The sequence below is a fragment of the Rhinopithecus roxellana genome, chromosome 4, assembly GCF_007565055.1.
Source record: "Rhinopithecus roxellana isolate Shanxi Qingling chromosome 4, ASM756505v1, whole genome shotgun sequence".
In the NCBI taxonomy this organism is placed as follows: Eukaryota; Metazoa; Chordata; class Mammalia; order Primates; family Cercopithecidae; genus Rhinopithecus; species Rhinopithecus roxellana.
Genome location: NC_044552.1, coordinates 81,708,699 through 81,721,043, shown reverse-complemented (window position 1 = coordinate 81,721,043; position 12,345 = coordinate 81,708,699). Strand labels below are relative to the sequence as shown.

Below are 12,345 nucleotides of genomic sequence, written 5' to 3'. Positions count from 1 at the left end.
TGCTACTTAAAGTGCTTAGGACATTTTTCCACAGAAACATTGTTTTACATGACAATTTTTTCAGTGTTGTTAGTACTCTGTTTCAGGAATAGTATCACTTGTATAGGCTTTTATGGATTGTAATACAATTTAACCACTATATATATCATTTATATATATTATTACTTCTGTGGGAAAATGTTCTAAATTTTCTATTTTAACTAACAGGGTTATATAGCCTGCATTTCATGGTTTTGGGGTGTGTGTGTGTGTCTGTTAGTCATAATGTACTTTTCAGTCAACATTAAAGTCTCATTTCAGTATAATGGAATAAAAACTTTGTATTTGGTCTAACAAAGAGTTTCATTTGTTTACTTATTAGTGAAGACTTTTCAAATGCTTTGTCTCTTTTATGTACATGTTCTCAATCAAATAGTCTCATAATGAAAATTCAGGTATAAATGCCTGGAATTATATACTAAATTAAAATGTATCTTAGATTGTTTTTGTTAGATCTTTGTCATATTCTAGCAACTCATATTGAATATAATGGTTTTGTGCTTTTAATATCAACTTTTAGAACTATATTTTAATGAATATATTTTTGCTTTTAGATCATCTGGGGAGTATTTTTCATCTTAGTTGCATTGCTGTTTGTAATTTCTCTCTTCTTGTCAAAGTAAGTACAGTAGACACATTTTCTAAAACACTTACGCAAATTCTGTGATAATATATATTTTGTTGCTGAATGCCATTAGTGTAGGCTATTCATCTTACGTAGTTTTCTTACTTGAAGTGTTCTATAGCATTAACTCAAAGAATGGCTAAAACGTCCAATAATAGAATGTTTCTTTATTCTCCATCAATTGAACAATAGCTGTGAGATATTTAAGTGAGATTTAATTTGTAATCCATTGTTTTCTTTGACTCAGATGTATTTGCATGCTTAAATTATGATATTTTTTCTAAATTTGCTGAAAATTTGGTAGTATAACATAAATTTCATTCTTTATAATTTTTTTAGTTTAGATAAAGCTCTTCATTCAGCTGGAATAGATTCTGGTTTCATAATTTTTGGAGCTAACCTGAGTAATCCACTGAATATGCTTTTGCCTTTACTACAAACAGTAAGTAAAATATCAGTCATTTTATACTGTAGCTGCTAGAGTATAAAATGCTAGAGTCTAGCAAACATTCTGACATCCTGTTCCATATAAAATTATTATGCTGAAAACCTATTAATAGTTTGACATATGCTTATGTTATTTTCTAGTTTTACTTTTTGTTTGCCTGTAGTTTATACATTGACATGTTGCTTTAAATATTATTATATTGATATATTCCTGGACTTTTATGTTATACATAATTTGACTTGGGATATATTACATAACATGAGGTGACCCGTTCCAAATTATTTTTGGTATTAATATTTAATCAAGTCTTTTATCTCATCAATAAATGCAATTTTAGTTTAATTTGCTTTAGGATTTTTCTTAGTATAATAGTATTAAAAATTTTGGTAATAGTTGGGTACTTGTTTGTTTTTTGAGGATTTTTTTTTAAACACAGTAGCCTAATTTAAATCAAGGTTGATATTGTAAATATTTGCCAAATGGGAATAATGTTTTTAGTTTACTTTATATGACTGTTAGAGTGCTTATAGTTTATATGTTAAATTTAATTTCATCTTTTTTTTCAGGTTTTCCCTCTTGATTATATTCTTATAACAATTATTATTATGTACTTTATTTTTACTTCAATGGCAGGAATTCGAAATATTGGCATATGGTTCTTTTGGATTAGAGTAAGTATATATTACAGTATTTTTTTCTCATTTTGTGTGTAATCTCCATTATTGCAAATTATCTTAGATTTAGAATATAGTAGCTGTATCTTTATACCACAAGTGAGAGAAATACTAGCCTTTTCACTTCATGTTGACATAAGAGTACTTTTTATCTAGAGCAGTGGTTCTTAAACAGGGGTGATTTTGCCCCCCCGGAAACATTTGGCAATATCTAGAGATATTTTTAGTTGTTAAAATTGGGGAGTGCTAGTGGCATGTATTGGGTAGGGGCCAGAGATTCTATTAAAAATCCTGTAGTGCATAGGGCAGACTTATCTAGCCTAAAATGTTGGTAGTTCCATGGTTGAGAAACCCTGGTCCAAAAGTTATATTATTTCTTAGTAGAAACACATTCGAATATAATAGGTACACTGAAGCTCAAAAGATAGCCCTCCCTATTAGTAAAGATTACCATATCATTGGTTATTTTCTTCAAATGCTTATTTTGCGTAAATTAACAATTTTAAAATAAAGCTGTATCAGGTAGACACTACTTCCACTACTGTGGGTAGTGACACTACTTCCACTGCTTTTACCCACTACTGACAGTAAAAGAGATCTCAGTTAAATAGTGGCTTGAACTAATTGAAGATTTCTTGCTATGGAAAAAAGAAGCTAGTATTGCTTCAGTAGCTCAAAAAGTCGGATCCAATATCTCTGTAATTCTTCAAGTATCTCTGTCATGATTGTAGTATGGCTGCTGCAGTTCCTTTTATCCTGTTCATATTCTGTGAAGAAAAAGGTAGTTAGGAGAAAGAGGTATACAATTGTATCAATAAAACAAGACTTTTACAGAAATCCCTAACAGACTTCTGCTTTGCTTTTCATGTTTAATATTTTATCCCATGGCCACTACTGGCTGTGAAAGAACCTGGGAAATGTAAATTTATAAATGGTCTTATTGTCATCCCATCTGGAATTGGAGTCTGTACTACAATCTAGTAATAAAACAGGGAGGTGGGACAGTATAAGTCGCTAAAATAAAAGCATGCTATGGTATTGAAATGAAGCAAGTTACCTGGTTCCTTATATTTCAGTTACCATGTGTTTTCATTTCCCTTTAGTATAGATAAATGTGAAAAGCTCTTTAATAAGATTATCAGAATTTTTCATAAACTAATTTTTATAGCAAAGTATAAGGATGTCACGAGTATTTCATAGAAATGGACGTTTATAAACACATGACATTGTCTATTCTTATACAGTATTATATAAAAAGTTATATAAAACCATAGTATATTACTGATACTTATAGTTTAAATTCATACTTCTAATCTTTAGATAGAACTAGAGGTAGTTCACAATTAGCTCCATGAATTTCTAACAGATGCTGTTACACAATAAGTTTAGAAGATTTCTTTGGAAGTAGACCATGTGAATTATCTTAAAATTATTTGGGATGATTAAGAATTTTTAGTATTTACTTTGGAAGAAAAATAATGGTTGATTGAACTGTGTAAATCATTTCTCCTAACACAAGAACAGTATTTAATGCTTTACAAATGAAATATTTTGCTGAAATTTTGTCACTCTTTTCTTTCCAGTTATATAAAATCAGAAGAGGTAGAACCAGGCCCCAAGCACTCCTTTTTCTCTGCATGATACTTCTGCTTATTGTCCTTCACACTAGCTATATGATTTATAGTCTTGCTCCCCAATATGTTATGTATGGAAGCCAAAATTACTTAATAGAGGTAAGTGAAATATTTAAAACTTGATTATTTTGATATTTTAAAGATAGTGATATTTAAAATCAAATTTTAATTGTGATGGTTAGCATAAGATATTAGCTCATCAGATTAAATTTAATATTGCTAAAACTGGTTTTTTATTTCTATTTTTAGCATGTTTATATTTGTTTCATACTGTTGTTTTTTTGAAACAACACACAGAATTTCATTACAATAGTTCCTTAAATGGGCCCTGTGATGCTAAGCTACTGAGCTTTATGTTAGTACTTCATTAAAACTCATAATACTTCCTCTAAAATAACATTTTAACTAATTTTAATAATATGGCTCCCAAAGAACATTTTGGTGAGCACAGCATGTCCGTTCATTGGCACTATGAATCCCCTAGAAGAGGCTTTATAAATGTTTTATATGTAGATAACTATACATTCTTTTAACATGATGGATTTCCTCATATGCTGATTTATTGATGCTGTTGAGCTCTCAAAAGCCACTGTGACTTTTAGTTTTAATAGAACAGTAAGTTTGGATTTTCTGACGATTCAAAATATTCTGACCAAATCTGATTCAAACTTTGTTTAGTTTGTTTCCTTTTTTTTAAATACCTTTTGCTCTACTTCTTAACTGTTCAAACCATATTTATGTTTCAGGGCCTGATCAAGCATTGCTTTAGTGGAGTCTTGCATTATTAAATCAGTGTGCCCAGATCATTTCTTTTTTATCCTGCACTTCATTCTTTCTTTACTTTAACATGCAATTAGAAAGAAAAATCTAACAAACATATCAACCCTCAGTCAGTACCCTCCATAATATTGGTGAGTGTTAAAAGGCTATTTCATTGAAAAATGTTTAGTTATAATGTAGGTGAAACAGATAAAGCACAGATCATGATGGAGGTACATGAATGACCTGAGTTGGGGAAACACCATGCTGGAAAATCACCTGAACCATATTTCTCACTTCTTATACCTTTTTATTCTCTTCTTGCCCAATCATCCCCTTCACCTACCTCACTAGGTCATGCTTATTAAACATCCTCCTGTGAAGGAATGAAGGAAGACTATGCTTTTGCTTGGACAAAAGATATTCTTTGCATGTTCCACAGTCTGAAAATAGCATTCTTTTCAGATGCTCTACTTTGTACTAAAAATGAAATTTGTTCTGGGAAGAAACCCTGTTGTTCAACACAGGACCTAAAGGATTATTATTGCAAAAAGCCTTAATGTTTAATTTACCATAATTTTCTTCAAAGAGCAATGTTACATAAAATTTACATTTTGAAATGTTAGATAGATGTAGTTAGTATATGGAGTATATAGTTCATAGTGATTACTTTTTAAATCCAAATGTATTTATTAATGTGGTTTTTACATTTTAACTATATTTTTATCTTTCAGACTAATATAACTTCTGATAACCATAAAGGCAATTCAACCCTTTCTGTGCCAAAGAGATGTGATGCAGATGCTCCTGAAGGTAAAAGCAATTTGTTTTAGAACTTACAACTTTGTAGGAAAAGAATTTCCTGGCATTTTGCTGTGTTAATCATTTGATGCATTTGTTTTGCTATGTGGTAAGAAGGAAACTTTCAGCAAGTAGAGGTTGGCAAATCTCTTCAATAGAATTTCTTGTTAATGAAAGGATTTGCATTAGAGAAAGAACCATTAAAATTACTTAGGAAGTAACAAAATGTAGTTATTATTTATCACATTTACTAGTATAATAAGAAATCCCTCTTAAGTGATTTTTTTTTTTCCTTAAAAACATAAAAGAGTTTGGTGGAATCTACAATTTTAGTACCAAGACCAAAAGTACTTATGACCTAGAACAATTTTTAATTCATCCATGTCTGGTTATTTAATTTAATAATAATGGTATTAGTTATAATAGCAGTTAACTTTAAAGACATACAGTTGTTTTCAAGGCACTGTGTTAATTATTATATGTGTACTCTGACAAAAATTCTGTACTCTTAACCCCTGTGTAGTTTTAGAGTATCTTTTTTTTTTTTTTACTATGTGAGTTGTTTAGGTGATATTTTCTTTGAATGTTATAGTATTCATTTCTGATTAAGGATTCCTGATTTATTCTTTCAGAATTTGTAAAAGTGTTTTCTATGCTTGCCTTCAATGCTTTTATTTTGTGGTAATGTGTCAAATACTGTGTGTTTCTGCATGAATCATTCATGAGTACCATTATGAAAAACACAAATTCTGAGGGTTTTTTTTTTGTTTTTGAGACGGAGTCTCGCTCTGTCACCCAGGCTGGAGTACAGTGGCGCGATCTCAGCTCACTGCAAGCTCCACCTCCCAGATTCACGCCATTCTCCTGCCTCAGCCTCCCGAGTAGCTGGGACTACAGGCGCCTGCCACCCTGCCCGGCTAACTTTTTGTATTTTTAGTAGAGACGGGGTTTCACCGTGTTAGCCAGGATGGTCTCGATCTCCTGACCTTGTGATCCGCCCGCCTCGGCCTCCCAAAGTGCTGGGATTATAGGCGTGAGCCACCGCGCCTGGCCAATTCTGAGTTTTTTATAGCGGGGTCAACTGTGTAATGTAATAGAGTATTAGGAACAAGTACAGGGTACAGGGATAGGCCAGAGGAAGACACAATTAACTCTGCCTTGTGGGGATCACTGTGGAGTAGTAGTCAAAAAAGAAATGTTTCAGAAAAGAGATATCAGAGCTACGTTTTAAGGTATCTGGTATGCACATCAAGGGAAGGCTGTTCTAGCCAGAAGAATAAAGTGTACAAACAAGTACCTTAAATTGCACAGGCGTGTGTTCAAGAACATTGGTTTTGTTTGGGGATTGGAGGGAGGAAGGCAGAGTCATGAGTCAAATCATAAAAGGTTTTAGAAAGTGACGAAAGAGATAATGAAGTGTTCAAGCAAGAAAGTAGAAGTTATGATCTGATTTCTTTTCAGTAAGTTAATTATAGCGGTTATAGAGATAATGGATTTGAGGAATTGAGACCAGACTATGGAAATCACTTAGGGGAGGGAGAACTATCTAAAATAATCCAAGAGAATTGAAAGCCTGATCTGAACAGTAGTCATGAGGGTGTGAAATAAAGAAATTTAAGGAGTAAATTGAAAGAATTTCTGATTGGTTGTAGAGCAATGGTGAGAGAAACAAAAGATTCTAGAATGATACTCTAGTTACTGAGTACTTTGATTAATTTTGGTGTTACCAGCTGAGGTAAAAAATACATTGGGAGGCCAAGGCAGGCAGATCACCTGAGGTCAGGAGTTTGAGATCAGCCTGGCCAACATGGCAAAACTCTGTCTCTACTAAAAATACAAAGACTAGCTGAGTGTGGTGGTACATCCCAGTAATCCCAGCTACTTGGGAGGCCGAGGCAGGAGAATCGCTTGAACCTGGGAGGCGGAAGTTGCAGTGAGCCGAGATTGTGCCACTACACTCCGACCCAGGCAGGCGACAGGGCAATACTCTGTCTCAGAAAAAAAAAAAAAAAAAAAAGGTACTGTGATTAGAAAAATTGTAAAAAAAATGATTAGTTGACTTGAGATGTCTCAAAATTGTTCAGGTGGAGGTCTCATAAGCAGTTGGGTACACAGTTAGACCTCCATATTCATGGGTTCCAGATCCATAGATTCAACCAACTTTGGGTCAGAAATAATTTGGGAAAAAATAGAATAAAAGATAACAAAGCAACAATTTAAAAAAAAAAACACAAAAAGCAATACAAATATAACAACTATTCACATAAGTATTTACATTGTATTAGTGTTATAAGTAATCTAGAGATAATTTAAAAGATGTGGGATGATGTGTATAAGTACATCATTTTATGTAAGGGACTTGAGCATTCGTAGATTTTGGTTTCCAACAGAGTCCTGGAACCAATCCCTCAGGGGTACATATGAGTTCCTGTATATGTGAGAAACTGAGAGGGTAAAGAGTGAAAAGAGAATGGACACTGGAACACAGGATAATCATTATTTAAGGGCAAGCTGATAAGGAAGGTACAGAGATGAAGGCTGAAAAAAAGAAAAAAGTTTAATGTTAGAGATAAAAATTACTTGAAGAAGATGTGCAGGGTCAAGAACTTTTTTTTTTTTATTTTAGTTAGGAGAGACTTCGGGGATAATGGGATGGAACTAGTGGAGCAGGGAAGATTGAAGAAAAATGTCAGAAAGGATGAATGATGGACCAATATCATCCAATTCTGGGGGATATGGTATTAAGAATATCCAGGACAGAATGCTTTAGATAGAATGAGGGATATTTCTTTCTGTACATTGCAAAGAAGGAAGCAAGGATCTGGCCTCAGATGGTAACTTGTTACTATCTGAGGGTAGACAAGAAGTGGCATATCTGTATAATTGTCTCAACTGGCTACAAAGGATGAGCTCAGGTCATATACTGAGAATTGAGCAGGCTGTGGGGTAGACAGTTAATGAAAATAGCAAAAGCTTTTGATAGCCTGTGAAGGGGATTAGGAGAGGATCTAACTGAAGATAAGTTAATGATAGGTAAATATGTCAACGGACAGAGGTGAAATTATCAATTTTATATTTTTATTGAACAAGTCTACACAATGTGTATAATTTTTCTCCATTAGTTCTTAGGTTGTTTGGGGGAAGGGATGGATTGAAGAACTGAAGTAGAATTGGGGATTTAAGGATGGAAAGCAAAGGACAAGTTGAAGTTAGAAAATAAACAGTGACCACAGAGTCCAGGATTTGTAGGGAAATAAGGGAAGAGACTAAAACTGAAGGAAAGGATTAAAATAAAGAGATGGATAAACATCTGATGGGAATAACTTTATTTTGCCTGAAGAAATAATAGTAAAATGTTGTTAGTATAAATAAATACAACAGAATTTTCCAGTTCTACTTAATGATGTTAGTTCAAGATTTTTTACTTTGAAATGTATACGTACATCACAAGTAGGGTTGATAGTTGAAGTGCCTTGGGTTGCCATATTTAGCTGGATGAAAACAGATTGAAAAATTAGTGTTTAATTGGTTTGTAATTTGTTTTTAACCAAGGAGTCAATGGCCTTGAAGATCTAAAATAGATTCTGTTGTTCAAATTGTTACAGTAGTATTGAAATAATAGCCGTAAAACAAAAACAAATTGTAGTTTCAAAATTATGTTGAACTGATAACGGGGCCTTTAAAATGCCCCGATACTACTGGACTGAGTGAATTTTTTATATTATAGATCAATAAGATTTAATCAAATAATACGCTTGACTGTAACTTTTTTATGAATCACATTATTTTTCAGTCTAATCTAATTTACGGTAGTTAAAAATGATTCCCTTTGAACTACTGAATATTTTTTCTTAAACATTTTAGTTGACTCATTCTTTGAAATGTTATTTTGCAGTACAAAAGCATACCCTTTAGTTTTATGGGTTTATCTTTCCCAACTTTGTTTTGTTCTGTAGCACATCTCTAAATGTTAAATTTGCCAGTACGTAACTTAGAAGAGGATGGTAGAAATATAACTAAATTTGGGGTGGCAGGGTAGTTTTTTAAGTGAATACTTTAATAATGATAGAGACAGATAAGTAGATTAAGACATTGGATTTAGACACATAAGGGTAGGGATGGGGTGGCATCCCTACCCTTAGGGTGAGGGATGGTGAGGGACTTGTATAGCCATATACGCTATTCTTTACAACATATTTAGTGACAACATTTGACTAGAGTAAATGATATTATAATAAATAACTCATAAGGCATTTGATATCACCTTTGCAATGTGTCCGTTGCAAGTAACAGAATTTTAGAGAATGATTTTTAGATTTAAAACAAAAATTTAAATTTTCAGTGTTATAATGAAAGTTCTTTCTGAGAAAAGTTTATCTCCCTGGAGAGATATTAAAGCAGTAATTTCTAAAAAATACGTATGTTGCTGTCTTATTAATATTAAATGTATTTTAGACTTTTAAAATTAATATTTTGTTTATATATGAGACAATCTGACATTTATTCAACATAGAAAATATTGCTGGAATCCTAGTTGTGTTTAAAATGATTAGGTTTCAAATGAGAGTCATTTATCTAAAAATAATTTAAGTACTTTGTGTTTAAAATAATCCATTAAAGAATAGAATAATTTAGTAATAATCCTATAAAGAATGCCTATCTTACTATTTTTATGAAGTTCTCTTAAAATGACAGTATTACTTAATTCATCCTGACAGGTAACGCAGGATTTATGTTCAAAGTGAGTCAACTGAGCAAATTAGGAATCAAGTTTTAAATTTTACATGCTGTTACTCTAAGGGGACCTTTACACGTAGACAATTTATGTGTAAATGTGAATGCAATATGTAAAACAAATAATTATTTAAAAGACCATGTACATTTGGAAACTATAAATATTTGAGTCAAAATAGGAAGATGAAAGACCAATATACCTTAATGGACAAAAATAGAAGACATTGTCAGTACTGGGTTTGATTTTGGGAAAGAGAAAGTACCAGAGAAGACACATGTACAGTACTTACCTTCAAAAAGCATGTAGCCTAATGGACTTGGATAGGAAAATAAATAATTATAATAAGAGAAAAAATAAATGGCAAGCTGTAGTGAAATTATAATCAAAATGCTGTGGTAAAGCAAAAGGAGATGATGATTTATTCTGCCCTGGGGGTCAGTGTAACCTTTCTGTGGACCCAAAAAGAGTAAGTTAAATCTGAATGAATGATCAGAAAATAACATGTGGATATTTCAAACAGATAAAAAAACCTGCATTAACCAGGCATAAGGACATAAATATATTTGGTATGTTATGATAACAATGAATGGTGGCAACATCATTGAATATTTGGAGACTACAGTTAGGGGTGAAGCAAGATAATATGTTTCCAAATAACATTTATAAAAATTCATTAACCTAAATTTTTATTTCTGCTACCCTGCTTAATTATTTTATCTTTCTTATTGTAAATGTGTGTTGTCTTATTTGGACATTAAAGTGACTGGAAATGGAATGATCTCTGTAAATCAAAGTTGATTTTTGTGGTTTTATTCTGATTAAGTATATTTGCTTACTATATATATGTGGGGGAGGGGAGCACAAGAGAGAGTGCCTTAAAAAATAATCACATGACCAATAGGGTTAGGATTTAGCTTGAGGATACCATGTTACTAGGGCAGATGATTAAGACAACTTAGCAAATGCTAAAATGGAAACTATGTGTTAAACCAAATTACATGAATTATAAACAAATGAGCACACAAAATTGAAAGCTAAAACAGGCTTTTAATTATATATATATATATATATATATATAGGAAGTACAAAGGTGGAAAATAAAATTATTGTAAATAATAATGTAAGAATAAGTAAAATGTGTATTGATATCTTACATTAAAAAGTAATTGAACTTTAAGTTCTGGAGTAAACAAGGCCATCATCAAGCGATGATTCAAAGCACAGTCTCTATAAATAAAACTTGCTTACCAAGCTTTCTTTTTATTCTTTTTTTTTTTTTTTTTTTTTTTTTTTGAGACGGAGTCTCACACTGTCGCCCAGGCTGGAGTGCAGTGGCGTGATCTTGGCTCACTGTAACCTTTGCCTCTCAGGTTCATGCCATTCTCCTGCCTCAGCCTCCTGAGTAGCTGGGACTACAGGCGCCTGCCACCATGCCTGGCTACTTTTTTGTATTTTTAGTAGAAACAGGGTTTTACCCTGTTAGCCAGGATCGTCTCGATCTCCTGACCTCGTGACCCACCTGCCTCAGCCTCCCGAAGTGCTAGGATTATAGGCGTGACACACCTGCCCGGCCCAAGCTTTCTTTCTATAGATAACAAGTTAGCACACTGACTTATTTTCACAGAATCTCAAGTACCTATCCTTCTGAAACCATTTGTCTAAGATGTTATGTAAGTTAAAGAATCCCCTCATTTTTTGTATGAGAGTCTGACTAGATACGGGAATAAAGGCCATAAAGAACCACATAAGTTGTAAACAGTTTTAAAAATACAAACCAGAATATTAAAAAAAAAAACTTTAGAAAGATCATCTAGCTAGTTTAATCATTTTTGCAGATGGAGAGACTGGGGCACCAAGAGATAAAAGTTAGACGGTATAAGACTTAGGACTTTTAATGCAAGTGTCTGGATTCCAGTTTTGTTTTTCTTTTTTTTAAGATTTAACATTTTTGTGTTTTGTTTGAGTGCAAGAAAATGAAACATTGTTGCATCATCTGTCCTTTAAATTGTTTAAAAAAAAAGAGAGAGAGGCCATTGCTGCTTTTTAAATATAATGGAAATGGTTGTTTGAAGCCATAAAGGAATGGAAGTCATAGACAATATGAAGAAAAAACAAAGGTCAAAAGGCTAAACCTAGGTTATTAGAGGAGATATAAGAGTTTGGAAGAGGAGAGATAAAAAGAATACTATGACATTATAATATCCAATAAAGTATCATATTTAGAGATCAATAGTGTTGATGCTTTGAAGAGACATTTAGCGACTAGCAAATCTTAAATAAGAAATGCAGTTTTAGTAGGATTGTATGGACTGACGTAGAGAATTAAGTGAAGAAATTTTTAACTGAGGAGAATCCCTTAATGTGGTTTTGGTTTGGGATTTTTTTCTTAAATTTTTGTAGATATATACTAGGTATATATATTTATAGGGTACACAAGATATTTTGATACAGGCATGCAATAAATAATAATCACACCAAGGCAAACGTGGTGTCCATTACCTCAAGCATTAATCCTTTAATTGTATTACATAACTAAAAAAAATGGATTGATTTGGGATTTTTTACCACATATTTTAAAATAACCTTTAAAAATCCCACATACTGAATGCCACATGAACTAAAAGCATGAA

General features: G+C 32.5%; 1 protein-coding gene across 2 annotated transcripts in view; it reads left to right on the top strand.

Moving 5' to 3' along the window:
• LMBRD1 (LMBR1 domain containing 1) overlaps positions 1-12,345 on the top strand; it is a 130,819-nt gene that overhangs the window by 103,668 nt on the left and 14,806 nt on the right. For both annotated transcript variants that reach the window (XM_030928612.1, XM_030928613.1), the window contains exons 10-14: positions 594-658; positions 1,004-1,106; positions 1,679-1,783; positions 3,370-3,519; positions 4,914-4,992. In XM_030928612.1, the coding sequence (XP_030784472.1) occupies positions 594-658; positions 1,004-1,106; positions 1,679-1,783; positions 3,370-3,519; positions 4,914-4,992 (502 nt within the window). The remainder of the gene's footprint in view (positions 1-593; positions 659-1,003; positions 1,107-1,678; positions 1,784-3,369; positions 3,520-4,913; positions 4,993-12,345) is intronic.